Genomic DNA, 24,984 nt, shown 5'->3' with positions numbered 1-24,984 from the left:
CGAGGGTACCACTTTAAGGACTGATAAATATGAGTAGAGATGGACAGCCTGTCAAACCAATCGAAATGCACAGGTCCCAGTATGCTTTGACCAATGGGAAAGCATCCTGCCGCTGTGTGTCCCTCCCATCTGCTCTGTGTTCGCCGCTACGTGTGTGTAGTCGCGTGCTGAGCTGCGCTGCAAAGTTTTGATCCCTGAGAGACTGAAGTTTTTGAGTTGGAAAAAGTATTAGATAAAAGTTTGCAACCAACTGTGCTGCACATAAGTTCGCTGGTTATCAGCTGCCTTTCATGTTAAAAGTAGTCAAAGTGAGTAAACAGACGAATGCTGCAGTTTTCTGGCGCCTTTAGAAAGCTAGCTAAACTGTTAGCCTTCATTAGCTCTAGTTGTTATCAGCTGCCTGGAAGTTCATCTCACTCTGCTTCCAGAAGTGAGGTAACACTTGAAGCGCAACTTTATGTTTATTTTCCTTCACGTCGTAGTACTGTCATTAAAGAAAAAAACATGCCCTGTTACGCTGTTTAGAGTCCCGCGTGGTTCGACCGAGAGACACCGTACCATTGTCTTCGGCCTGATGCACTGAGATCGCTGAGTACATGTATGTCTTAGTTTAAGGCTACGTCCACACGTACACGGGTATGTTTGAAAACGGAGATTTTCCGTTTTCGTTTTGAAAAATAATCTCGTCCACACGTAAACGCAGAAATGAAGGAAACGTTTTTGGGTTTTTTTTGATACAGCTTGTGTCTGACCCATACTCCGGAACAGTAGGAGGCGGTAATGCTCCTTTACGTTGGTTGCCAACCGCCGTTAAACACAAAGAAGAAGAAGACGCTGCATTTTCTGCGTTTTCTCCGTTTTTCTCGTCCACACGTAAACGCAAAAACGGAGTTTTCACAAATCTCCACCCTGGCAGGAGTTTTAAAAAATCTCCGTTTTCAGTGACCGAGAACGCCGTTTACGTGTGGACGAAAGGTGCAAACGCATAGAAAAATCTGCGTTTTCATAAATACCCGGGTACGTGTGGACGTAGCCTAAATCTGTTTTGCACTTTATTGTTCAGTAACTGAATTTATCTGAATTGTTTGGTTAATAACTGTCACATATGCACTAACTTTACTTAGCTTGGTTGTAAGTGTTAATGTTTTCATAATGTATTTAGAAAAGTGTTTGTATTACAATTTTTAACATAAGATAATATATTGCAGTTTATGTAACAGAGATGTTTTATTTTATCAAATTTGAGTAGTTTAATTGCAAATTGATGTAGAGTATGATGTCAACAAAATCCTAAGTTGTGCATTATAGCTAGAACAGCATAATTAATATTTGAATTGCTCTTCTGACCCCGTCTGTTGGCAGGTCAGGGGTGGATTCGATGGCGAGCCTTCCCACCTGGACTTAGAGAGACTGAGACTCGCGTCTTTTCCACTTGATGATGTGCTGCACCTTGAGGTGTGGTAGGACTGTATCACTCACACTCTCTCACACAGCTGGTTATACATGAGACCACTGACTGACGTTCTCTCACCCCTATTTTCTTTCACACCTGGGAATTTTTTGGACATTTTTTATTTGGGACTTTGAATAATGAGCTGTTGTGTAGAACATTCTCCACATGTGAAAGGAGTGTGAGATTTGTGTAATATGTTTCTATCAAAGTTAAGGAGTCAGGTGACTAGGGTGCACCCAGCATTGAAGCCCAGCATTGAAAACCAAAAGTAACACTTGGCCAAGTCGTTGTCTTAGTAGTTTATGTGTTTTACTTTTCTTTCATCTTTTGTACGTTTCCTTTCTACAATTGTAAAGTGCCTTTAATGGTTTATTTCACTAACGTCGGCTGGTTCTTTTGAGTTACACTCTTGTCTCTGTGTCTCATTTAAACACACCCCTGTGCTCCTATAGTCGAACCTATTGACCCATTGATATATTCTTTTCAACAATTCCCCTTACCGTGTTACGCATCTCCGTACAGCCACATCTATGTCGTCCGAACCAACCACCTTGCTGACTGATATTCATGCTCATGAATCATCATCGGGACAACAACAGCAGTGTTCACAGCAGGGAGAAACTGCCCATCTGCAGTCTGCCAGAGATCATACAGATGAACCAGGAGGCTGTGTGATGCATGCTTTCAGTGGACAGATGAGACCAGACGGATGGCGTGCTCTTCGTGAAACCCGATTGTGTTGTAGCGCCACATTGGGATGTTTTTTAATGCATCTGTGCCATGACAGCTCGCTGTTACTGAGCGAATACTGAATCCTGGATTACAGCAGAAACCTCTAATGTCAGGACTTCAGTCAGTGAAGAGGAAACACACCACCATCCCCGAGCTAATGCTGCTCTGTAGGGAGAAGGTCCCTGAACCAGCCACTGCAGACACTCACAGATATCTAATATTTTTTTTTAGGTCAAATAACCAAACTGTGAGTTCCTAAATTTCCCCTTTAAACGAAACATTTTCAACATTTCACAGTGAGCAGTGAGGAGATCCGGAGCTGGGCAGTGTGCAGACGCTGTGTTCACAGCTTACAGTCCAGTGCTTCTAACATGTTTACTGCCACACTTCAGAGGCTGAGTTAAATTTAACTAATTAACTGTTGGCTGGAGAGTGAAATTGCCGTTCGGTGTTCAGCATGAGATGCAGCCAAAGTGACGATAACAAGAAAATGAAAAACAACAAGCCGTCCAAAGCTCGTGATAGATGTACGCCACCGCTGCCTGCCGCCATCCAAAGAGTCACTACACGCGTCTGTCAGGTGTGATACCTGCGACGCCGCTCCTGTCGAGCAGTTAGAGTCCGTATATAATCCACTCGGGGTGATTCTGGCGTCTCTGTGCTTTCATTATTTCATCGTGGCCCGCGAGGATCATCACAGTTTAACTGGGACAAAACTGAACTAATGAGGCCAAGATGTAGAGGAGGCACGCCAAAAACACGACCTCGAGTGAACTCGAGTGTCAAACACAATTCTGGCTCTTGTTTATTGGAAGCAAAGCGGATCGGGCTGATGTTATTACAGAGCTACAAACTCCGCAGAGAGCCAGGAAGGGTGGACAGATGTGTCAATTAAATGTGGGACAGGGGAGTGCACTTTATTTCCCGGGGCTGACTCCAACTGGCAACCTCCCAGGCTGGAAAAAGAAGGCGGCGTGGAAAACACTGAGACCAGCAGTTCCTCTCACATCCACACGAGGCAGGCTCCAACGGTAAGCCCGCCCTCCTTACAGCAGGAACAAACGGCTCTGTGGTCTCCATAGTTCATGTCCTAGCAAACATTTCATTAACGCACCTGTTTGATTTTGGCACTCTGACAGATGTGCAGGCACAGCTGTAGCTAATAGCTGTCTGCTAGACCTGTGCTGTAATTTCAATGCAACTGTCTGACCAATAACACGGCTGTCTCGGCTGAGACAAGCCAGGAAGTTAGAGCTCCAGTTTTTACGCCTATTTTGAGGATCACGTGCAGTGAAGTCGCAGTGGCTCCGTCTGTAAACTCATTTTGTAGCTTTTTGGTTTCCGTAGAGCCGATCGGGTGCGTTCAATGACCTCAGGGTGTGCTCACTCCGAGTTATGGATGTGCAAAGGCATCATTAGGAGCTTCAACATCATGAGCACGAACCTGTGCGAGGGCTTCAACACGACGCAGCAAATGCTCGACACTTACCGTAACCTGAGAACATAAAAGCTGCACTTCCACGTTCACTTTTATTAAATATAAAAACTGCAAGAAAACGAGAGCAGAGAAAGGAGGGGGCGGTACGTGCCCGCGTTCAGTACCGTCTATTCATGCCAGCAGTGGCAGGAAGGATTTCTCATGGCGTCCCTTACCTGACACACTCCGCTGATGCACATGTCAAAGGCGTCCGCTCGGCACCGAGTCCCGTCCAGCACCTTCGGGGCCAGTTCCACAGTGAGGCTTCGGCCTTTAGCCTGGCAGCGCAGAGTGCAGGGGGCGGTGGGGTCGTACAGCGCTGGGACCCACTCGTACGTGACGCCCTGGTACTTGATGTCATTGTGAGCCGAACACTGCTGGGCCCGGAAATCCCCCGACTCTGCAGGGCAGTCCTGAGGAGAGGAGACGAAAGTGTCACCACAATAACTCTTTATAAACTCATCTCGTTTTTTCACGTGACGACTGACCGAAATTCATATTTCGCCTCCTAATTCAGTTGGCTCTCATACTTTGTTTCTAAAGAAGGGAGGAGGCCCTGGGCAGACCCAGGACACGCTGGAGAGGTTACATCTCTGGGCTGGCCACGGTGAGCCCTGAAGGCCACACAGTTTTAGAGGTTTTCCTCAGGAGCAAACATTTTACTTTTGCATTTCCAACCTGTGGAGGAGCTTAAACATTTCAGCAGATGATCAAACAGCTGGAGGAAGCAGGTATTTTCTGGCACCAGCAGAAACTCGCAGCAGGGAGTCTGTGACGGCAGAGCAGAGATCTCTGGTTTAACACAATTCAGACACTCCACAGAGCCGTGAAGCCTGACAGCAGCTTCCCATGGCTGGTTACCGCTCACTGTCAGCTCCACATCACTGAGTGATAGTCATCAGCCTCACTACTCCTTCTTCTTTCAGATGATATAAAAATATCAGTACTCGTTTTTTAGATGCACCACACTAACACTTTCCTGTGACACCAGTGTATTAGAGGGTGGTGCTGGGAGACGCTTCAGCTGAATTTAGGGCTGTTGTTTCCTTTTAATGACTCAAATATCCACAGAACGTGGAAAACGAAGCTGCAGCTGGAAGTCCGTCTGTGTGACCGAGAGGAGGTGATGCTGCAGAGAAGCTATTTCGGTGCTTCTTAGGACCGAACGCCATCTCGGATCGAGACCAGACGTTTGCTCCTCTGGCAGCCAAAAATCCGTCCTCCTCCGTGTGACGGAGAATTGGACAAATCCGGTGTGACACATCGGCTCCACGCAGTCACACTCTGCCACTGCTCGTATCCTTCAGCCCGAGCTCCGGTTCACACAGACTTAGCCTCAACGTGTCAACAGACACGGGATAGAAATTAACCTGGGAATTTTTCTCACCGGATGCAATGGATCCAGACTAAAACACTTCAGTGGGGAACGAGAGAAATAAGGCCGGTTTTCCTCGGATTAAAAATGGCGAGGTTATTTCAGCAGGCCGGATCTGTGATGTTGCCATTAGCTTATAGATCATATGAGGTTTTCATGCATAAACAGGAAGTAGAGGAGGATACACACACATTCAGACCAAATTTGTGTTTGGTCTGTTCAGATTATTCCTGGGCAGCTTTTTAGTCGTGCCATCTCTGGGTGTGCTGGTCAGGAGACTTCTGCTCTTTGTTTTTCTGGTTTTTCTTGTTCCTTCGTTTACAGCAGCTGATCACGCCGAAGCCAGCCGGGATGACGACCGGAACGGCAACATCGACAGACAGGAAGAGGAGGACGGGCAGACTGTGCAGAGGAGGAACCGAGTGACGGGAAAGAAACGAAAATCTAAGCTGCATCTCCCATCTGTCATCGCAGCGCGAGGTCAACAGGATGCTAAGTTAAGAAGAATTCTGTGAGTTTAACAGCTGAGTGAGAAGCAGAGCGAGCGCCCAAAAGTCTGAGCGTCTCTGTTCCCTCTTGATTGGAGGAGTCGGTGCCCCAAGTGAGGAAGATCCTCCTGATGAGGGACAGGAAGGTGTGAACATGACAGGTGGATCAGTGCTGCACCGCTGTGGTGGAGAAAGCTGAGCTGGAAGGTGAAGCCCCCGTCATGGACATGTAACGAGCGTCATCTCGAGGAGCTTTATTTCGTAAGGTTAAGACCCTCCAACTCCAGACGACCATCTGTGAGCCAACGCTTTGGCAACAGTGGGAAGAAAAACTCCCTTTGAGCAGCGAGGAACGTCCTGGCTCATGTGGAGAGCGGTTGGCACGATTCATTCCTCTGTTAAACTGACAGCTGCGCCTGGGCAGAGAAGCTCAGAGCTCTGTCTGGGTCCCACTGACGGACATAATCTCTCCAGCATCTCCAGGGCCTCCGCCAGCTGGACAAGCCTGAAACGCTACGAGGCAGATGTGGAACCACCTCAGCTGTTCATGGAGGAGTCCCTCCTCCCCGCGTCTCTGAGGCTGAGCTCTCTGCATCGTCTGGACCACCTTAGACCCACTCAGACTCACCGTGTTACTGCAGGTTCTGTAGCGGATATTTTTTCCTTCACAGCTTCTGTAAAACAAGGTCAGAAAAAAACGATTTAGTGATTAAAACCAAAAGACATCAAAAGCTTTAAAAACAGCGAGTCGTGCACCGTTTCCCATCATCAGCCGGTGAGCTGCCAAATATTATTTTTATAATCAGATAAAAATGATGGTGATGGTTCCACTGGGGCACAGAGATTATGGTGTAACGAGACAATAATCTCCTAATTACTGACTTACTCAGTTCATTACAGCACACAGAGCTCACAGTGAAGACGCTGCTGACTGTGGGGGGGCGGCAGACACAACCCCCCCACTGTCACTCACTGACCTCACCTGGACCCACAGCACCAACGCTGTGGTAAAGAAGGCCCAGCAGCAGCTGCAGCCTCACTAACAGCTTCTTCCCCTGTTAACAAAGCGTTTCAGCTCCTCTGTTGTTCGTTTGAAGGCAGACGTGACCTCTGACCTCTGACGGTGAATCAGCTGTCTTGGTTGGAGCATCACTCAGACACAGACACCTGCTAATCAGTGCTCAGTGACATCCTATACAATCCCTGAATTTCCGTCTGCACCACAACTGGAGCTCAGCCTTCCTGTGCGGTCTGTTACTACAGACTTCATAACCTCCTGAGAACCAGCCTGTTCATTTATGTTCTCTGCAGTGGGCGTTTGTTTTTGCTCTATATCTACTGACTTATTTGAGCTACCCTACTAAGTCCTGATGTGCTAAACAGAGGACTTCCTGGGCTTTCCACTGATACGTCGTGTGTTTGTGGGGCCTCTTTTAGCTCCAAAGGAAGGAAAATCACGAAAAAGTTCAACGGGAAGATTTGTTTTCCTCGGTTCTCAGGATGAGGCTGTTTTCTTATTCGTCTCCTACTTTCAGCTGCTCTCTTTAGCGGGTCACCTCATCTGCCTCCATCTGACCTACTCCCAAGCATCCTCTGTTACACCGACCGTTTACACCACCTTCACCTCATCCATGGAGCTTTGAACAGACTGTAAAGGTGCTGATTTCTGCTTGTTGGACGAGCCTGCGGGAACTGAATCGGCCTGACGTGGACATCAGAGGAACTATTAATGCTTCATCTGTGGAGGTAACGATGGGAATGATGGTGGTGATAATATTACACTGCAGTATTTTCAGTTGCAATGATCATAGCGGAGCAGCAGACGTGGACAGAGCTTCGTGCTCCTCTTGTCTCCAGAAAGCTAAAAACATCATCCTGTCACCGGGTTCTCCGACGCGCGAAGGCATTCAAACATAAACTCAATCAACTCGTCTAAAATGAAAACAGGCTGAGAGTGACGAGGAGTTCGGTGTGAGCACTGAAACCTGTGAGGCCAGCAGCAGTCAGTCTCCAAAGACTCAGAATCAAACCGGGGGTGATGTCACGGGGCTGTATCCATCCTTTATATACAGTCTATAGCCAAACCTCACATCGACTGGTGTCCATGGCTGCATCGTTGGACTTCACAGCTTTTGTTTGACTCATCACTATTTCTGGTGCTGAATGTTCTTATCAACCAGTCACAGAAACACGTGCACAGTTTTCTCATCTTTCCTGTTTCCAGTTCATCATTCATCATCATCATCATCATTTTCACCCTGAACTTTGCTCCAGATCGGACCTCCAGGGGCCTGAGATCCACCATGAATATAATAGATTACCACACACACACACACACAGACACACACCTGTAAGGTAATAGCACACACCACCTGCAGCATACCTTACTCAGTCAGCAGCTATTTCAGCACTTCACTGAGCTCCAGCTGGCAGAGCCCACAAAGCCAAGAAAAAGTAAACACACACACACACACACGCACACACACACACACACACACACACAGCCTGAACCTGAGCCCTGTGTGAAATGTGCCATAGCGCAGCGCTCCGTTCCCTGTGACAGCACGGACATGCTGTTAAATCTGTTCCACCTTGTTAACAATCTCTCGGTGTGCGCTAACAGCCGTAAAATGCACATTTGTCCTGCTAACTCACAATAACATTCGACTAAACTGGTTGCAGCTCATTTATCCCGGGGTAAAGCAGCTCTGCTCCAATCTGCTCTTTAGTGCAGATCTGAGCCCGAGAAGCACGCTGCAGCCGTTCAGCTGCACCGGGCACGGACAGCGGCCGACCGCAGCACCGTATTAATGAGCCAATTAATAGATGAAATGCATCGACGACTCAACCACGGTGAGACAAACTCTGTGTGGGCGTGCAGCGGCCGTGGATGTGGAATGCCTACAGCTTACAGCCGTTAGTGCCCTCCTGAATTTACAAGAGGACCCAACATTGATGTTCAACAGTGTTCTGAACACGTAAACTCCAGTTCAGAAGCAGTTTTCTGTATTTGAATGTTTCTAACTCAGCGTGAGTGAATCACATCTCCCAGGGTTCAGTCTGTGGTGAACATTAAGAAACTGGAGGTCCTTTAACAGAGGACGACGGGCGGCGTGGATTATTTTACATAACCTGAGGAGGAGAGAAGCCGCCTGTGTGCAGAGGCCGAGGGGAAGAACAAAATGAAGAACATTTATTACAGTCATACTGCTGCTGTTAGCAAATCAGATACGTGAGGTGGTTCTCCTCCACTGAAACAGTGCTGGGATCAACGACAAGAAACTTCCAGATGTTTCCTGGGACGCGCTCTCCATGAGTAAAAACCTAATGAGGGTCATTTATGACCACCTGCACATCGAGTGCAACAGCCGCTGTTTCACACACCGCAGCACGCCGTTTAACCCAACGTGAAGCTGCACCAACAGCTAAATACTGGCTTTGACGTCACGTTGGCCTGTGCACACATAAGATGACGCTTAAAGCATCAAAAGTGTAGTGAAATGTGCTTTACATAACAAGCACTTCTTTACAGTCATGATTCGCTGGTTTCTTGGTACAAAGAGGAGAAAAATCCATCAGGTACAAGATCGGCTTCATCTGTCAGTTAAATCTGTACTTTCAAACACCCGTTCAGTATCAGTCCAGGACTCCACAGGTAATTCCTACAAGTTATGAGGTTATGAGATGTGTCAGCGTCTGTTCTTGTCCTTTTGGATGTTACATTTGAAGCTGTCTTCACAGATGCAAAGTTGCAGGAATGCCCTGAAATTTCCGTCATACATTTAAAGCCTCCTCACATCTGTGCTGTGCGTGCTTGCACGTGCATCCTCGCCATCCCCAAAGGTCAAAACTCCACACAGAGCTGAAATCAGCAGGTGTGCTGATGCGTCATCGCACACCTCTGAGCCTTTACTGCAGGAGGAGCCTGGACGACAGCGTGGAGCCGCAGGTGCACACGGCGGACTTTTCATAATTTTATCAAAGTCACACGTGGGTCCTGCAAATACGTGCAGGTCTTATCATCCTTTCTTATTTGAACATTACTCCCGTGACGGCTCTTTGTCGCCGCCTTTCATCTGCAACTCTATTCTGAAAGTCTTCAAAGGAAGTTTAATGACACAAAGAGCAAGAGAATGACATTTCTGTAGAGCACACTTTAAACTTGCAGTAAATAATAATGACAGGAGGGGTATTCACCTACTTTCATGTCACACTGATAATAACAAGTATTCTGAATATGTCAGGTATGCCTTTGAGAGCTCGTAATGGAGCTTTCTGTCATCTTTCAGTGTGAAGTGTACAGCTGGCACAAAGAAAAGTGAGGATTTTGGCTTCTTGTGTCCAACTGAAAACTGAGGAGGTAATATTACAGCCTGTCAGGAGATGAGATGAGAATAATAAACTCACAATAACATCAACTGAAAGGAAATGTGGGTTTTTTTCTTCTCCTTTACACGTTCAACACCGGCTATAATTCAGGCACTAATGGAGTTTCTGACCTCTAATAGCAGAGAGTGCTTTGGTGAGGAGCACCGAGCTCAGCAGGACTCCTTTAATGGGAACTGCTTTCAGCACATTCACCGTGGAGTTTCAGAGGATGTTCATTTTCTTGCATACATAAAAATGTAAAATAGAAATAATGAAGTTCACAGTGCAGAGGAGACTTTTTTTCCTGTGAAGTCGGAAAAAAATGACAACCGCAACGAAACACAAAGACGACACAGCTGACTGTGGACATGCACATTAAAACATCTGTGCATTTTATATCTTCACAACCCAGAAACGCTCTGCCTCACTTTCTGACCCTGAGTGCAGGGAGAGGAGGCGTCTGTCTGCACACACACACACACCCGCACACACACACCCGCACACACACACACGCACACACACACACACACGCACACACACACACACGCACACACGCACACACACACACCCGCACACACACACACACGCGCACACACACACACACACACATGCGCGCGCACACACACACACGCACACACGCGCGCACACACACACACACGCGCGCGCACACACACACACACACACACACGCACACACGCGCACGCTAGTTGAAGTGGTTCATGCGTCTCTGAGATGAACTGCAGACACCTCGGACCCCGGACATGGTGGGGAAATCCTATTACTACCCCTGAAAGAAATGGATGTGCGGTGTGGTGAGGGAGGTCCGTGCAGCTCAGACTGCGACCTGGACCTGGCGGAGCAGCAGAAAATAGACGAGTGAAACATCCGTGATTGCAGTGAAACACTTTTTAAGTGCTTATCAGCCCAGAGTGCATCAGGTTGTTCCAGCAGATTCCCAAAAATCCGTTAGTTTGTCACTCGTCCCTCTTCGCAGTTAGCAGGTACTCGCCCCGGCTGACGGACAGCACTCTGCAGGCCGAGCGGAGATGGCTTAACGAAGTCATTCGGCCACTGCAATTTTGTCCTTATACAAACACACGAGTCCTTACACCTGCTCATTTCTGCCACATCAGACTTTTAGAAGCAACCACGCACATCTGAACCCAAACCTGGTGGTAAGCTTGGTGCCTACGTTTACCTGCAGAATCTTTCATGTTTCTGATAATCAAAGAGCCAGACAGCAGCTGCTGTACGACAGGCCGAGCGAGCGGGAGTCAGCGGACCCCCGAAGGGAGAAAGGCACAGTCTGCACCAGAGGAGGCAAAGCAATGAGACCCAGGACATAGCAGTTCTTACTGCTCTGACCAGTGCAGGCAAACACACCCTGACATGGACTGGATTTTGGTCCCCACAAGTATAGTAAACTTCCAATTATTGGTCCCCACAAAGATGTTTAAACAGGTATACACACACAGACACTACGCTAACTTCCTCCAGGCTTCACTAATTATGTCCACAAGTCAAACTAGCTGCACAGACGCAGCGGTCGAGCTCGTCATCGGGCACGCTGCTTAACGTTCAGCAGCGAATGGAGAACGAATCTCGTCATGCAGATGAAGTCTGAACAAATCAGAAGCTCCAATCACTTCCAGATGGCGGCCGCTGTGATTGAGTGAACCTCGATCAGTCAGATGAAGGCTGGACGCCAGACTTCAATCAGAGTGGTAAACTGTGCTCTGACATCAGCGTCATCAGCGGGAAGGACTGTGCAGGGGGCCTTAATGAGAACAGCAGAACAGGAAGTGAAGTTCAGCTGGACTGGATGAGAGCTTGCACCCAAAACTGCTGCCGAACACGGCGCAGGGCGCGTGATTACGCTGCTCAGTAACTGTAATGCAGAAGATTTAAGACAATAATTCATGGATTTAAACGTCTTTCCCGCCATTTCTGACTGAGACGGCGAGGTGTGCTGCCAGCTAACATCATCCTCCATTATTCATTAATGCCATGTAGGAACATGAATAATCGGTTCTGACTACTGTTTTCATGTCTGTCAGCAAACATCGAGAGCAGTTTTCAGACAGGAAGAACCAAACATCCAACGCTCGTCCGCTCTCAGCTCCAGTGACTCCACGGCCCACAGCCGGAAACCTACGAATGTGAGAAAATACGTCCTTCAAATCATTTCACAAGACACTCAAAGACTCATTTGCATAGTGTACTTACTCCTTTTTTATCTCTCTTTGGATCTTCCTTTCAGCTCATAACCACAAGTGTCAATTAGCAAGTTTTAGCACCGCTGTGAGTGTATTTACTGTGTGTTGTTGAACGCAGCAGATGCCTCAGCAGCAGCACGGGTGAGAGCGCTGCAGTCAGATTTAATGAAGACAAATGCATCGCCGGGAGGCTGCAGAGCGATACCGCAGGACGCAGACAGCCTCTGATGACTTCCTGAACGCTGCACGACAAACGGCCGAGCAGAGACAGACTGACAGGCGGCCGCGGGCTTTAAACCCAGCAAACACGCTCCAACTCAAACACTCGCTGCCTTTATCGGTGCGAGGAAGACACTGAACACACCAGCCCAGGCAGACTTCCCAGAGTCCATCTGCTCCACACAGAGGTCTGCACTTCATCACAGCTCCCAGCCGTCTTCCCCATCGGAAGCTTCTTTACAGTTTCTGCTGCGTTCCCGGTTCTGTACGCTTACTTTGGGCACAGGATGTGCCACGTTTAGCTTCTCACATTTAGTGTAGTTTTTATAGCTTTCAGAGAAAGTTTGAAAAACCTGTGGCTGAGATACCTTCAAGCAGCCCTGATCATCCCCTGTGCAGCTAATGTGGCTAATGCCAGAGGCCTGCTTTTACCATCTATGTTAGAAATCTTACATTATTTATTTATTTATAGGAAAAAACGAGCCCAAAGAGTCGTGCTGATTTACTTTATGAAGTACACACTCAGGCATTCTGCAGAAACAGACTTCTTACACTAAGATGAAATATTTAGTTAAACTTCTTTGAAGTGACAGAAAGATGGTGTTTGACTGGTTGGCCCACTTGAGGTCACAGTGGATGGCCCACGATGTGGAATAAGTTTGACACCTCCACCTTTCCATCGGTCCATCAAAAGTAGTTGTAGGAGGTGGATTCGGCTTAATCTGAGCCTTGGACAGCACTGAGCCTTCACCTGAGCTCTCACCTGTAACCAGGATAATGACTGTGATCTGTAACCACTCGCAGACACCACGGCTGTTTCTCCTGTCTGTGCAGGAGCGTCTCACCGCGCAACCAACTCTATTTTTCTTGTTTGATGGTGTTTGGCAAACAGCTTGTGGGTGCGTTATCGCCACCTTCTGACAGCGGCAGCATGTCACATACGAACAAGCTCAAACAAAGAATACTGTGACTTATTGATATATGAAATATCTGCACTGCACCGTGGTTAGCGCTGTGTTAGCCTGCAGCTGGAACCAACACCTGAGCTCCACCTGGTCAGCTGACCAATCAGAGTAAACTGACAGCGTGTGGGACATCCCTGCTCCATTTGTTTTGCTGCAACATCATAATTACTGTTGCTCTCTGTCTGCTCAACTTTTGATGTCACAGCGTTAGATTTTGGGGGGAAAAGATGATGGTGGGAGGAGTGGGAGGAGCCACGAGTCCACAGAAACAGGCGACTGGGCTTTGGGTTTATGACCCACTTGTTCACTTTTAAACTTAGTTTGCTTATTTTATTTTATATTTTTTAATATTTTCAGATTTCACTTACAGTTTGGTTACATTTGAGCAGATTTCGGTGAATTTCAGTGCTGTGACACGTCCACTGCAGGTCACAGCCATGTTTAGTATTTCTGTGGTCGTTTTTCGTGAAGTCACACAAACATGACTGTGATGGTGATGGAGCAGCATCATTGTGCAAACATGCTCTAATGATGAACCTGTAAATTATCATAATTACTGCTTAAAATCTGAATGATTGTGCTAAGCCACGCCCTCCTGAAACATCTGTTTAACAGGTAACGACACAGCAGAAGATTCCTCTTCAATATTTGATGGCACGATAAATGTGTGAGTTGAGCAGATCTGTGACCGTCTGACAGGTTTTAGTCATCAAACAGTCTCATTAACCCGAGCAGGGAGCCGCCGCTCTGCTCGCACGTCACACGCCGAAGGCTGATTTTGGTCTTTTGCTTGTCTTAATGATCAGATTTCTGCCATGAAGTCGCTCCACATTTCAAAGATGCTGTCACATTGTGTCTTGTTAGATGGTAAATGAGGGTTACCCTCCATTGAGGCAGCGTCGTAGCGAGTAGGAGGCTCCTCCCCCGCAGGTTCGAGAGCAGTCGCTCCAGGCGCTCCAGGCATCCCAGCCGATTTCCCTGTCCTCATCTGAGCGGGTCATCCTGGATGCCTAAAGAAGGACAAACAGCAACACAAAGGTTGTGCGTATTAAATCACATTCACACCAAAGCTTTGTGGTTGTAAGAAGGCGTGCCTCGTTGGTTTCCAACGCCTGCTAAAGCAAAACGCTCCTGCAACACGAGCGTCTGTTCTCACGGCAGTCTGAGAATCAGTCACAGTCAGACATGGCTCTACCACGGTCTGCATTTCTGTCTGATTGCTGGAAATTCAACAAACCTGCTGGAGGACAGCTCGTCACAGGCCGTATATTTACTGCTCTGTGCCGTGTGGAAACACTCCGTGATAAATTCTTGATAAAGCTTAAGCTAAAAAAAGCTTAAAGGCTCAGAGGGACACAGTGAAAGTGTGCCATGCTGGCAGAGATCATTTCTTTTTACAGCGTTAGAGCAAATATATCCACAGTGAGCCGACGCAGCAGAAGTTTAGCTCTCTCTAGAAAAAGTCCCAAAGTCTCAGGAAAGAGGCTGAACGGCTCATGCAGGCGCCGCACAGCTGAGCGACAACACTCCCAGAATGAGACGCAAGAAATGTGAAACTGAAGAAACTATTACACCAGTGGTGAACGGGCAGCTAAATGGGAAAAGGCATTTCATTGTCACGTTTGCTGTGTAGCAGGCAGGACCCGACACACTCGGGGAAGTAAACGTAAAATGCCAGCTTTATCTGCGGGACAAACTCCACAATGAAAACATGAAAACTAGGGAGCTAAACTGGGACAGAGAACAAGGAAAGCACACAGGTAGGGGAACGGGTGGGAACGCAGCTGGGACCAACTTCATAGGCTGCATCTTCCTGAGGCCGTTTGCGTCACAGCCAGGCGACGAAGGCTGTCCAAATTCAAAGACTCCTAGAAATGCAGCCAACAAATGCGTCCTCCTTTTCCCCAGATTTGAAGGATAGGTCGGGTGTGTCCTTCCTGGCCCACCATATCCCAGAATTCATAGCGCGGCCCAGTCAACTCCAGTTTCCAACAATGGCAGCAGCTACTAAGTTTTAATATTACTCTTATTACTCTTTCTGTGTCACACGAGAATGTAGCTGTGTAAGCTTCAAACATCTGCTCAGTTTATCGAGACACCACATGCGATCCTCTCGATTTCCCAGTCTGTGAGAGGCGGCAAGTTGTTTGTCTGACCTGGATTTTAGTCAGGAGTTAACCTCTTTGCGCCAAATACCGCTCCTCTGCTCTGGCATCACTACTGAACCCTAACTTCATATCATAACCCTGCTTCCATTCAGTTTCTGTCTTCTTATGCTGTCCAACCTCCTGCTGCAGTCCCTCTTTCCTCCAGCCTTCATCGTAGGCTCCTGCTCTTCTGATGAATCATTCCCTGCTTCTATGATACTGGTTATATACTGTAGACTTTGCAGAGTGAAATCATATAATCCACAATTGCAGGTTTAGCATTCAGACCAGTTTTTGTGCATTCCATCTTAAATTGTTTTTGATATAATTTTGTTATTTTTTTAAAGAAAAAAAAAATATACCATATGCATATTGACATACACATGTATTCAACACTCTGAATACATCCTCAGATTAAGGACCTGATATCATCTCCTGTTGCCCTGATACAGCACTTCAAATTGTACTTATGATTCTGCAGATTCAATAAAATGTCATTTTTTTTCTCAAGAAAAAAAAAAAAAAAAAAAAGACACCACATGTTTGCAAAAGTGCTCCAACGTTTTCGGAGACGTCTGTTACCCACCAGCTCGACAGCTGACCGCGGCGAGAACGGCGAACTCCTGGCACAGCGTTTTCAAACCCCTCGCGGTCTTTGGCTACTCAGGTTAAACATGATATATGAGTCACTCAGATAACATAAAACTTTTATTGTTTAGCTTTTTTCAGTGTTTGATTTGTTCCTGAGTAAATCGGTTTGGCTGAGATTAAAGTTCTAGTTTTCACACAGCTGAATAAACGTCAAACAGAAAACTGATTAAACAGAAGTGAGACGGTGGAGAGTTTACTCCAGTGTCCTGTTATATTGAGGAAGCAAGCAGCAGACGGCCGAGTTTATTAAACTCTACAGAGACAGCGGTGACGCAAATCTGAAGGCCAGACCGTCCGGGTCCTCAGGAGGATGCAGCCTATGAATTTGGACACCCCCAGGGACTATCAAAATAAAACAGGAAACACAGGGAGCACAGGGACAGGAGTGACATGAGACACGACTGACTGGGGGACAAGAAAATAAGCATGAAGACAGAACTAAAGCTACAGTAAACAAACAAAAGCAAAGAACTAGAACTCAAGAAATACCCGAGAACAAAACAAACTAAAACACCAACATTGATGATCCATGATGGAATCAAAGGTTCACAATAACACAAAAGCACCGAGTCACTGACCCAGGATCGAGACATTTATTAACTTATGATAACACAGGAGACAGAAACTTTTTTAAGATCAGGTTGAAAACTTTCCTCTACCGGATCACTTATCATTAGTTACACTTCAGTAAATGTAATCTCGAGTTTATAGCTTCACAAATAAAATGTCTATTTGTGTTTTCAGTGAGGAAAAATCTAGAAACACAGTCTACATGTCTGATTTCCAACGATTCCCACTGGATATATGGAGCTGACGCCGTCTCTCCTTCCAGCCCGACACAGAGAAGCATCTCTGGGTAAAACTGGCCTGTGGACTCCTGCTGTCCAAGAAAGCCCCGATAAAAGAACGTCTTTCGGTGGGACGAGCGGTCAGACTCCGACGGTCGCTCCCGATAGGCTGAGCAGCCACAGGTGAATATGAATAAATGATTCAGAGCAGCGGGACTGATCGCAGCCTCACTGACAGCACGTCGCCACAGCAGCCGCTGTAAAGCGTTTACAGATGTTACAGATGTTTCCACCTCTGTGTTCAGAGTTTGAAGGTCACTCAGATTCATGATGTAGATAAAAACTGACTCACATTTTTATTTACATTTACAGATATCGCTGTTATCTCACTGCTCTTTTATAAAGCTATATATATTACGCATCATATTATACGCTGCATATAGGACTATTATATAATACAGACATTTTCCCACACAAGCTATTTCAGGAGAAGCAGGCTGGAATATTTCCCACAGTTTTATCATAATCATAAATACTGGATGCAGGCTGTGCAGGAGGGCGCGCACATGACGGCGTGCAGGAACGTTCAGGAGAACAGCGGCCGATGCATCACCTGGCAAACATTAAACAAGAAATGTTCACGTATGCATGTGGTCACTTCATATTCCCCAGACTTCTGCACGTCACTGACTCGCACGCTTCACCTTCGTTTCCATCCATCCACCCTTTTAACTGCTCTTAACCTATCCATTCGGGGTTATGGGGTGGGGGCGGAGCCTACACGTGGGCTACACCCAGGACAGGTTGCCAGTTGTGGCAACCTCCGTTGTGGAGCGCCACAACGCCGCTGCTGTTGACCATCTTTGTCGCTGTGGGCGTGTCAGAGGAGCTGCGGCGCCACCATCAACTACAACAGCTGCTGCGGTAGAAAAACAGAGGCTGAATCTTATATGTTATGTTTGCACACAAGCTCCTAAATACATTTCAGAGCGTTTACGCGTGAGTGCGTTATGTTGGTCACATGTGAGTAAAACCATCGCCAGCGTGACCGTCCTGGTGGAAACCCCAGGCGTCCCAGTCGGCTTCGCCAAACCTGTCCTCTGGCCCTGCCTCCATGTTCAGCAGTGACTCATAATCTGTTTGAGACGCATGTTGGGTGTAAAACAGGCTGATCAGTGGAGACTGATCGTACCGCAGCAGCAGGCCTCGAGAGTCCTTCTGCTGCTGTAGAAACCTCTTTGCACACTCGGGTTTCTTATTTCAACGCTTGATATTTTACCATCACCAGGCCAAAAAACGCTCAAAAAGACTCGGCCAAGATATCTGAATTATACATAATCCAATCCTCTTACTCAAAACATGCCTGACTGGATGCAGCCAAGTAATTTCTGACAGTTTGTGATCCGTGTGCGCAGCATCGTCCCATCGGGAGCGTTGTCCATAGTGCAGAAGAGTCCAGCGGTTCGTCGGCACGGACAGCAGGTCTCTCTGCCGAAACACTGATGAGAGCCTCGCCCTCTGCAGACACCCAACAGTAGCATTACGTCACACGAAACAGTCGTCTGTTTTAGGCAAGCAGTCACACAAAGCTGCTACAGCCTCGACGCACCCCCCCACCGAACACCGACCTTTCTCCTATCTTATCTGCTGTGTGAAAAGCTGAGATGAAAGAGAGGGAGTGATGGAAGGAGGCTCTGATAGAGAGCGGGAGAGAGTTTTCCTGGCTGTGTGTCACCAAAAATAGGAAAATTGGCTTCCCTGGGTCAGTGATGTCACTACAGACCCTGTGGTGCCTCGGTGTGTGTGTGTGTGTGTGTGTGTGTGTGTGTGTGTGTGTGTGTGTGTGTGTGTGTGTGTGTGTGTGTGTGCGAGAGAGGAAAAATGAAGCACAATGAAGTATTTATGGAAAATACTGGAAGTCAGAGGGGGAACGAGCCGAGCCTTCCAAAGTGCTTTTTCACAGTTTAGAGTTCTGCTGTGAGCTGAACCATCCAGACTCAACATCAGCTGAACTAAAGGAGCTGCTGATGGACTTAAGGTGATGCAGGACTCCTACATCTCTTTTCTCCTTTAGGGCAGAGACAAATACCTGGGGTCCTACGTGGACAGGAATCTCTGCTGCTGTCTCTGCAGAGAGGGCCAGAGTCGCCTCCTCCTCCTGAAGACGTTCCTTCAGAGTACGTCTGCAGATATTTTATGAATCTGTTGCTGATAAAACATCAGAACTTGGCTTGGATCGAATCTGGATCGAGATCATCTGCGTGCGGTCCCTCGCAGCGTGTCCTTTGGTTCCCGAGGCCATCCAGTTTCCTCAGCTTTTTTGCTGCAGTTGTATAATTTTACAACTTCCACAGTCCCGAGCAGCTGTTACGATAGGAAATCTCCTGCAGGGATTAATAAAGGTTTTCCTTCTGAGTGCGATCTAGCCCGTGTACCACCAGGACAATAGTCAAAGCATGAGTTTAAACAGCTGGAGAAACCTTTGCTGCAGCAGCGACAGTGCAGGCAGTCAGTAAAACCCACAGGACAGGAACAAACTCTAATTCCTCTGACAATGTTATTTATGCCTGGTCAACCAGAATTAACATTTCTGACATACCTCTGCAGGTTTCATTTCAGCCTGCCTCCCAGGCTGAGTGCTGGCTCACAGCGGAGCTGGCAGAGGACAACGCTGTGAGGGTCGTACCCACATACATGGGTCTGCTGTGTGTGTCTTGGACTCCTGCGCTGAACTGGATCTCGGGATTCTCTCACATTTCTCTTCGTGCCTCTTCCAAAGAGACAGACTGAACAGCTCGAGAGGAATTAGACACGTTAACGCTCAGCTAATAGGATAAAACAGCCTTTTGTTGTCGGGCTCGGCCAGCTAACCGCCATCACGGACCTCCAACAGTAATAACATCGGCATGAGGAGAATCTGTCCAGCCAAGGCTTTTTTGGCCCGGGTGGCCAGCAGGGCCCATTGTGCCTGCATAGTTCAGTATCAGCAAGCTGTGTCCACTGACAACTCAGATGACCTCGCCATCCACGGCGCATTTCTCAGTTTCCCAGTTTGAAGGTTCAAAGTGGCACTGGCAGATGCGATGAGTCCACTGGTGCCACTCGGGCATCTTTTCTGAAAGTCTCATTATAAGAAGAGAAGACTTATAGAAACCAGCACTGTCGCTGTACTGGGTTTAGGTCAGGTGATAACCTCTGGGACTGAAACACTCACTCCCACAGGAGCTGCTCGGCCGTGAAGCTGCCAGCGTGCAGTCTTTGTGTTGGTGTTAATGCCAGAGGAGGTTTGGAGCTCTCCAGTTATCGAGTCGGCTCTGAGACTTCACCTGGTCTGACACTATGAGGCTGATCAGGAGTATCCAGGAGGGAAGAAACTCCAAGAAATTCCATTGTTGCAGACGTCACATCCAGTTGCAGCACCACAGCAGGTTTCAGTGAGCTCTTCAGAACAAGCCTTTCTTTCATCGATGTTTGTAAAGGCAGGAGCCGCATTTTACAGACCACACCTGAACACCCCTGAACTCAAAGATTAATTCTGTGTCCATATAGTGTATTAAACCAAAGCAACTACACCTGCAGCTCCTCTAACGCCCAGCAGAGGCTCCAGCAGTGAGTCCGTCCCCGTAGACTCCCACGTTAAAACGTCCAAGATGAACTACACATGTTCGGATTTCTGGGTGTACCTGGGGATCTCCAGTCAACTTGGAGGCATTCCCGATCATATGCTGGACACGTCACCTGGTTGCATTCCTCATGACGATGCAGCGGCTCTGCTCTGAGCTCGCTTTGTCACTCGAAGGTTGAGCTGAGCCGCACTGCAGCACAAAGTAATTCCAGCCTCCTGCATCCACAACCACATGCAGGTCACGATCACAGGTGAAGCATCGAAAGCTTCCAAAGGCAGGTAGGCAAAGGTGAGGATCTAAATCAATGAACAGCCACCGTTGGGTCATTGCATCCTTTTATTCATTCAGTCATCGGTTCAATAATCCCTTCATTCACTACTTTATTGACTTCTTTGTGCCTTATTCTCCTCCATTAATCCCAAATTGCATCATTTCCCTCTTTGTCTGAGAATCAGGAAACATGTTCAAGTGCAAATCCTATTAGGTTGCTTCGCACTTGATCTCCTGCAGAGTTTCGAGCTGGTAAACAGCCTTGCATCACTTTGTTTGGTTGGAGGCGCTCGCAGGGAGTGAAAATAGCCGGCAGCATTAATCTCAGCTTGTGCTCTGAGATTGGAGGGTGTCGGATGGGATTAGAAAAAAACTGTCCAACTCCCTATATGAGCGCGCTGAATGCGGGACACAATGTGCTGCTTATAACGTCTGGTTAAGGTATTCTCAGCCGGCTTACCGTATTGTAGGTGCGTGCATTCTTTGCAGACTAAATCCATTTTGTTAAATGCAAACTACCAGAAATCTAAAAGCTACAAGTAAAGGTTTATTTTGCCTGTGGCAGCAGTCTTGATGCGGATGCTTAAAAGTCTATATGAGCCTAATCGACAGGAAGTGATGCTTTCTGGGAACATTTAGTTCCTGTTAAATCAGAAGATGCTCATACAGTGCAAAGCAGATCCCATCCACTGGTTTCTAATGATCTCTATTATGCATTAGCAGCCCTTTGGAAGTGAGTTGTATATGTGGTGCAAAATAAAGCTGAAAGTATGCTTGTCAGACAGCCGTGGAGGCTCAGGCTTACTTGTGGTTAACAAAAGCACAACCATAGCTGAGAGAGCTCTCTGACCGTCAGTCTCCTTCAGTCTCCGCTGCTCGTGACCTCGTATAACTCTTGCCTTGAAACTTTTTCTGGCTTCTGCAGTTTTCTTCCTACATATTTGGCCCACATCGGTCTGAAATGCTGCAGCGAGAGCGCTACCGGGGACTCGACTTTCTTATTTCTCCAGCATTCGTTTCTCTCTGACACTTTCCATGAAAAATCAACCCGACTGCCTCAGGATCAGCTGATTTTTTTCTACGATGTCGTACATTTAATGAAGGCGTCCTAAATTTTACCTCCATACTGTGAAAATGCTCAGATTTACAGGTCCTTGAATTACACACAACAATTTGAGTTCTACAAGTTTCAGGGCTGAAAAACACATCACTATCACAAAATGTAACCAAAATAAAGTTTCCAAGTGAATCTTCAGAAAACAGATGAAACATGCAGGATACCTTTTTCTCTGCTCCTCTTCATCACACACCATCATTACACTGCTGCAGTTTATTCAAACTCTGATATCGACCACGATACTGAAGGTCAAAGATGCTTATAGAGAAAACGCTGCTGAGCAAAAACCAGATTTAGTCCTTAGACTGTGACACTTTAAGTCAAAGCTGGGGACCTGCAGGCCTGGAGGGCCAGTGTCCTGCAGGTTTTAGATGTGTCCTTGATTTAAACGACTAAATGAACTCCTCAACATGTCCTGAAGTTCTCCGGAGGCCTGGTAATCAACTCATCGTTGAGATCCCCACTCCTGTGTAAGTAAAACTGATTTGTTTGCAGGTTTCATAAAGCTGAAATGTAAAGTTTTATCCAGTCCTCGGTACCACGGGGGCTGGTAACCCAGAAGACATTTCCTGTGTTTGTTATCCAAAGATGGAAAAGGCAGCGAGTACAGTAAAGCCACTGTTCTCTGCAGATGACGGCTGGCGTCCACTCTTCCTCAGTGCGGGAAATTAGTTTGAGACCTGAGCAGAATGAATTATCCGCAGGCATCGACCTCGGAGCACATCGTAATCCATCAGTGCCACTGCAGGGCTGTGAAATCGTCGCCTCTGTCAGAGAGCGGATGTTAAAGATCTTTTCTCACACGTCACAGACGGTAACGAGTGAAAACCACACTGACCTTTTACTGCTGACTGATAAAGACAGTTTCTCTCTGAAGCCGCTGACCATGAAACACACCTGGAATATTATTAGCGGGGTCCATATTTAACTGCACAGGTAGCCTTCAGCGTTGGCTTCCAACATGCAGGGTTAGCGTTGGGATCAGGAGAATTTTAGACCAAACCATCCAAACCCCGACAGAGACCTGCAGCCTTTGTCGCATTTAAGACACAAGGAATAATAAACTTACCTAAAACTAAGCCAACAATAACTCAAAATGAATATTTAAGGTAAAAATCCAGCTGCCACAAAGCTCTGTTTTGCAGTAAAATGGGAAACAGCTGTAAACATGAATGAGTTTAGTGTGAGCAGCTCGGTCTGAACTCTGGCTCTCTGTCATCTCTGTGAGGATCTTTAGTTCAAAGCTCAAAGCTTTTGTCCTTCCACTGAGATCATTTCTGACGAACCGTCTCTGCTGGATTAATCTCTGTTTCTATTTAACCTACTAAACATTTGCCACTCTTGTGTGTCTCCGTCAGCCAGCGCAAAACCTCAAGGTTTTCCTTAAACTAACAAGCTTTACTGTGTGAACCAAAAATAACAGAAAACAAAGTGAAACAGGAACGGAGAGGATGCCTGACTCGAGCCTTGACCCGACTCTTCGTTCCTCAGTGAAACAACATATTTCAGCCTCTGCATCACCAAACCAGAGGCTTCAAATCTCGCTGATGACAAAGTGCCAAATCGCAAACAGAACGAGAGCAGCAAAGAAAACCAGACGGCCTAAAGTGCCACTCTGACACTCCCATCTTCTGTCCACATCCACTCAGCCTCCAGAGGCTCTTATTATTTGTCCTGTTGCTACATGTGATGTCACTGACAAGACTGGCGAGGTCTGGCGAGGGAGCACGCTCGCCGTGTTGGCTGTGCTCAGTAAACACAGCTCGCCTGAGCTAGATAAACAGCGGCGGGCTGGGTATGAAGGCCACGGCGTGCCACTGATCCAAGCTGGAGCTCTTGGATTTTACAGTCGTCTGCGGTATGTCGAGGCCAGGTCTCCCGGTGCGAGGGCTCTGCTGCAATCAGCCGGGGAATGAGCTTAATTGTTTCTAATGAGTCCAAAGTCCGAGCTGCCAGCCGTATGAGTGAAACAGACTTAACGGGTCAGAGCGGTCCAGCAGATTCTCACTTCATATCTGCACTGTGGGCAGGAGTGCTTTATGACTGCATCGCTGTTTCCAAATATATGTTGGTCCTTGGTAATCTTTTGGAAGTCGACCTGTCAGTCAGGTATCAGCTCTGACTCCCGGTGACAAGAGTGGCCGGTCTCCGTCCCCGTAGCATTTTTCTTTCTGTGCCTCTTCTTGTTCTTTTGTTTTTCTGTTACTTCCTGTCTTATTTTGAAGAGTAGCTCCCCTGGTGTTTTTACTTCCTGTCAGATCCTGCACGTGTCTGCAGCCTGTATCCTGCTTCTCAGTTTGTTACCTCATGCTTTTTTACCTCATGCCAGAAAGAGATGCCACAAATCTGGTTTCTTTGACCGGACCTGTGGCTTGACTCTTGACTTGTTCGTTTTGACTTGACAGACTTGGTGCCAGCCCCATGGATGGAGCAGCAACATATGCACAGAGAGGCCATCTGTATACTTGCTGGAAGCAGATGCCACAGGCAAAAATACTGCTATTTCCATCTGCAGTAATTATAATTGGAGCATGTCTCTGCTCGGGGACCTCCGTTCTGTTCTTGCATCAATAATAACAGACTCTGCACTTATTAAGTCATGAAAAGCATGAAAAGCACGAGTTGGTGGCTTGCAGATATGCAATACTCTTAAATATTGCATCTTAAATGAGATTTGCCACCTGGATGTGTTTGAAGCTTCTCTTCTGTGGAACCAGCTCCCAGTCTGGGGATTATTCGGGACATAGATACTCTCTGCTTTCAGGATTTGAAACTTTCCTTTTTGATGAAGCTGATAGTTAGGGCTGGATCATGTGACCCTGAATCCTCCTGTAGTTATGCTGCTGAAGGATTTCCCATGATGCATTGAGGATTGCCTGCACTGACCTGGAGATATTCTCTCTCCTGTAGTTTGTGTACCTCTTGGGTGCCCGTCCCTGAGCCTGGTTTTGCTGGAGGTCTCTTCCTGTTAAAAGGAAGTTCTTCCTCGACACCGTCACCACGCGTTGCTCAGAGGGGATCAAAACTGCGCGATAGGATCTGCCTTAAAGTGAGCGTTGTGAGCTGGCACAGTATAAATGAAACTCAGTTCA

At 47.2% G+C, this 24,984-nt stretch overlaps 1 protein-coding gene across 4 annotated transcripts in view; it reads right to left on the bottom strand.

The window, feature by feature from the left end:
- adamtsl3 (ADAMTS-like 3) overlaps positions 1-24,984 on the bottom strand; it is a 207,539-nt gene that overhangs the window by 92,815 nt on the left and 89,740 nt on the right. For 2 of the 4 annotated variants that reach the window (XM_014411197.4, XM_014411201.4), the window contains exons 4-6: positions 14,176-14,303; positions 6,154-6,199; positions 3,839-4,075 (exon numbers count right to left, since the gene is read on the bottom strand). In XM_014411197.4, coding sequence (XP_014266683.3) covers positions 3,839-4,075; positions 6,154-6,199; positions 14,176-14,303 — 411 coding nt within the window. The other 2 variants (XM_024803595.2, XM_024803615.2) reach the window with 2 other exon arrangements.

This window comes from Maylandia zebra, linkage group LG1, assembly GCF_041146795.1.
Source record: "Maylandia zebra isolate NMK-2024a linkage group LG1, Mzebra_GT3a, whole genome shotgun sequence".
In the NCBI taxonomy this organism is placed as follows: Eukaryota; Metazoa; Chordata; class Actinopteri; order Cichliformes; family Cichlidae; genus Maylandia; species Maylandia zebra.
Note: the sequence above shows the minus strand (reverse complement) of the source record. Positions and strands in the feature narration are given on the sequence as shown.